Source organism: Notechis scutatus, chromosome 3 (genome assembly GCF_049901735.1).
Source record: "Notechis scutatus isolate UNSWTSFEM ecotype Mainland chromosome 3, rNotScu1.2, whole genome shotgun sequence".
Taxonomy (NCBI): Eukaryota; Metazoa; Chordata; class Lepidosauria; order Squamata; family Elapidae; genus Notechis; species Notechis scutatus.
The window spans coordinates 183,720,919-183,724,742 of NC_142011.1; the positions used below are offsets into that span (position 1 = coordinate 183,720,919).

Below are 3,824 nucleotides of genomic sequence, written 5' to 3' on the forward strand. Positions count from 1 at the left end.
AGTATCAAGAGCAATATGAAGAAAAATGCCCAGAATCGTGCTTGGCAGGAAACAAAGGAACTGATTGGCGTAGTGCAGAAATCCTAACCAGATCTTTCCACTGCACCCTCTACCAGTTGTGTTAAAAAAAAACAACACACACACCCTCAACCAACCAACCAGCTTTCTCAGCAATAGGCAAAATAATTGGTTATGCACATTAAGGAGGCATCATAAACCATTCCAGGACAAAGGACACAAAAGACTCCATTTTTAATATATAAAGTCTACCGTGTTTATTCAATACACATTAAAGACAACCCCTGAAAACCAGGAACACAACTTCAACACTCCGTTACGAAGTGTACATATGTGTATATATATAAATATGCGTAAAAGCACCCATACACACATACTGAGTCCACAACTGCTCCTGTTAAACCAGAGGGTGTGCGCACGCATATAGATATATACACACATTTTATTGTTTTTATTTTTAAAAGCTTGTGATGAGCTACCTTCTGTGAACAGAGTTCTTCAGCCACAATCTCTGATAATGTTCAGTTGAAGCCAGCTGCTTTCTAGCTTTTAGATTCATTGTTTTTTTTTAATGGCTTCATATAGATTGTATTTCTAGGTTTTGTTTTGTTTTAAAAAAACAACAACAACTATGAATGCCCCAAAGGAGAAGAAATTGCAGAAGGGAAGGTGCAGACAGGGGTCTTCAGAAATGGAATTTTCCTCTTCAGCTAATCAGAAACGGGCAAGAATTTATTTCCTCCTTTGGGGGCATGTTGACTTGCCATTACATACAGAAATCAACAAGGAAATCTCTGGGCTCTTTTCTGGCTGGAGAAACCCCCCCTCCCCCCCCCAAAAAAAATAATAATAATTACCCGGGTAGTTTTCCTAGAAAGCTTGCTGAAATATGACCCCGTTCTGAAAAATCCAGCTTGCAAGGAGAGGAGGAGCTTTGGGAAAGAAGGGGGGGTGAGGAGAGGAGAGGAGAGGGAAGCTTGGACCAACGTGTTCGTCCTCAGGAGATCCCCAGCCTTTACAAAACACACAGGGTTTGCCCACAGCCCAGTCAAAACAAGCAGGGATAGGGTTACAGTACCATGGCCACCTGCCTGGGGAACACAGCAAAGACACCAAAACACCGGGGGAGGGGGGGGCAGAAAAAAAAAGGTTGACCTTCGCCAGAAAAGATGGAGAAGGGAAGGGAAGGGAAGGGCAGGGTGATCCAAAGCGGATTATATTTTAGTGTCCAGCAGCGTCTTACTACGGCGTCCACCGCTCCTCCTCCCCTCCCGACCGTGGACAGGTCTTGACTATTCAATAGCTCGTGCCCTAACCCGCGCATCCAAGCACGCGCGCGCGAGGATTTCACGCCACACAACATGCCACGCGGGATGGTGGTCCCTTCTTTGCGCTTCCCACACGGAGGGCAGACAGCGAGAGAGGTAGGGTTTCGGCGCCCCGGTGGCAGGCGCCAACTCCAGCAACCGAAGGCAGATCCGGATGGTCGGGCAAGGGGCGGGGGAAACAGACGGGGGACGGGATCGGGACTGATCAACGGCCGGGCGGGAGGCTGGAGGACAACCGTCCGGAACCGCAATAGCACCTCTGTCTTTTGTTTCGTTTCGTTTCCCCGAAAGAGGAACAGTAAGTAGCAGATCGTCAAGTGGCTCAAGAGCATTTGAAAAAGCGTGCAAGAAGCATCGCTTGAAAGTACTGGCAAAGCCCCCGCGAGGGTCTGCTTCAAGTATCTGGTCGAAGCTTGAACAATCCGCCTCTGGGGGCACTTTGCAGTCACGCTCGCTCGCCGCCGCCTCGGCGACCCTCTCCCCCGCGCGTACCGGGATCACCTCGCCAACTAGACGAGGTCTCTTTCCCACGGCGCCTTCCCGGGAAGAAGCGGCGTTAGGGCAAGGCTTGCAAAGAGGCGACGGCGAAGGCTGAGCCCGGGTCTCCATCGCTGCTACTGCAGCGGCAGCAGCTCCCGGCGGACGAAACGGAGCCCGGGGAGCCCGTGGTGGAAGAAGTCTCGGCCGCCGTCGAAGCCGCCAACTGCAACCTCCGCACCGCCTCCTTGATGAGGTTGCCGGAGAGGATGAGCTGCTGCAGGAGGCGGTGAGGGTCGCCGTCCTCCTCGTCCTCGTCGTCGCCGGCGGGCAGCAGCGACCGGTAGCGGTGGCGACGGGGCTGCTTCCTCCCAGCCCGAGCGGAGCTCCGCAACCAGCCCTGGCCGCACAGCTGCTTGGAGACCCGCGGGCTGCCCTTCTGGTCCGCAGTGGGCGGCAGCGGCGGCGACGGCGGCCAGAGGAGCAGCGAGGGCGATTGGCGCGGGTGGGACGGCGGGTGGCGATGGTGTAGCGAAGCTAAGAAGCCGAGACTTCTCGGGGACGAGTAGGGAGCCACTCGGTCCCGGCCGTGGTGCCTGGGGAGGAGGCGGGGAGCCGCCGGCGTCCGGTGCTGGGAGCTCAACTGCAGCACCTCGCCCAGCTTGGCCACCAAGGCGTCCACTTCTTTGGAACCGCTGCCGGCCGTCCCGGCGCCGCTCTGCAAAGAGACGGCGGCGCGCTCCAAGAATAGGAAGCGTTCTCCGCCCGGCCGCCGGCAAGGCATCGCCGCTGCTCGCCTGCCTGCTTCCCCCTTCGCTTGGCACGCGACGCTGTTTCTGGGGCGGCCACCGCAGCGCCGGCGCTCGTAACTGCCAAGCGAGCCCTCTCCCGCACGCTCCCTGCCTTCTCCAACGCTGTTGTTGGTGCTGCGGTTGGTTTGTAAACAATGGATGACGCGCGCCGGGCGCGTCCAACCGCTCCCACCAAAAGAGGGGGGGCGGACACCTCAAGGGGTTTCGCGTTGACGGAGAACTGCGTCTCTTCCTACCGGCCTAGAGTCTTCCGTGGTAGCTCGAGTATCCCAGGGGGATATAAGAGTGCGAAAGCCGCGAAAAAGGAGATTCGTGAAAAAGGTTTCTTCCCCTGTATCTTTCTATCCTCCCCCCTGTATGTAAAGAGTCTGCGTTCCGGTGGACTCGCCTGCTATTTTAACGTCGGCGGCCGCGGAGCGTGGGCGGGGTCTCTGAGATCGAGAGCAGGGGGCGGGGCGAGGGTGGCGTCATGATCCTGGTTTGGAGCCAGCGGAGGTCAGCATGGCAACACAAATACGTGTGTGTATACACACGCACAGAGAGAGACAGAGAGAGAGTCGGCATGCGTTGTAAAGATAGGATCTAAGGCAGGAGGGACGGCTGGTTCGTTTGTAGCATATTTGCCCTGGAATAAACGTACACTAATTTATTCCACTGGGGTGTTTTCTCCCAAGTAAATGTGCAGAAGACTTGAATTACTACGAGAGCTGAGCTGGGGAGGGGAAACTTAGTAAAAACTTCCCAGTAAGCTTATTGAACAGTAGTGCTTCTGCTGAAAACCTATTTTCCAGCAGTTGCACTCTCTTTTTTCATTTGCCATAATGCCGCAGGACAAAGCTTTATTATTATTTATTTATTTAATTAATTTATATTGCTGCCTATTCGCCCATGGCGACTCGAGGTGGCTTAAAACCACATTTAAAATTAAAATAAAAAATAAAAATAAATAAAAAACTAACAAAAAGAATTGAATAGAATAGAATTCTTTTATTGGCCAAGTGTGATTGGACACACAAGGAATTTGTACTGGTGCAAATGCTCTCTGTATACATAAAAAAAAGATATTTGTTGAGAGTCAAGAATCATAAGGTACAACACTTAATGATAGTCATAGGGTACAATAAGCAATCAAATCATCCTAGGAAACAGTCCATGTAAATAGTAAGGATGCAGTCACGAGTGAAAAGGG

The 3,824-nt window shown here is 52.8% G+C and overlaps 1 protein-coding gene across 1 annotated transcript; it reads right to left on the reverse strand.

Annotated features, from left to right (window-relative positions):
• Window positions 1-249: 249 nt before the first annotated feature.
• On the reverse strand, window positions 250-3,594 carry LOC113428225 (GSK-3-binding protein-like). Its single transcript, XM_026690788.2, has one exon. The coding sequence runs from the start codon at window positions 2,605-2,607 to the stop codon at window positions 1,903-1,905; it is 705 nt and encodes a 234-aa protein (XP_026546573.1). The 5' UTR covers window positions 2,608-3,594; the 3' UTR covers window positions 250-1,902.
• Between the last annotated feature and the right edge of the window lie 230 nt (window positions 3,595-3,824).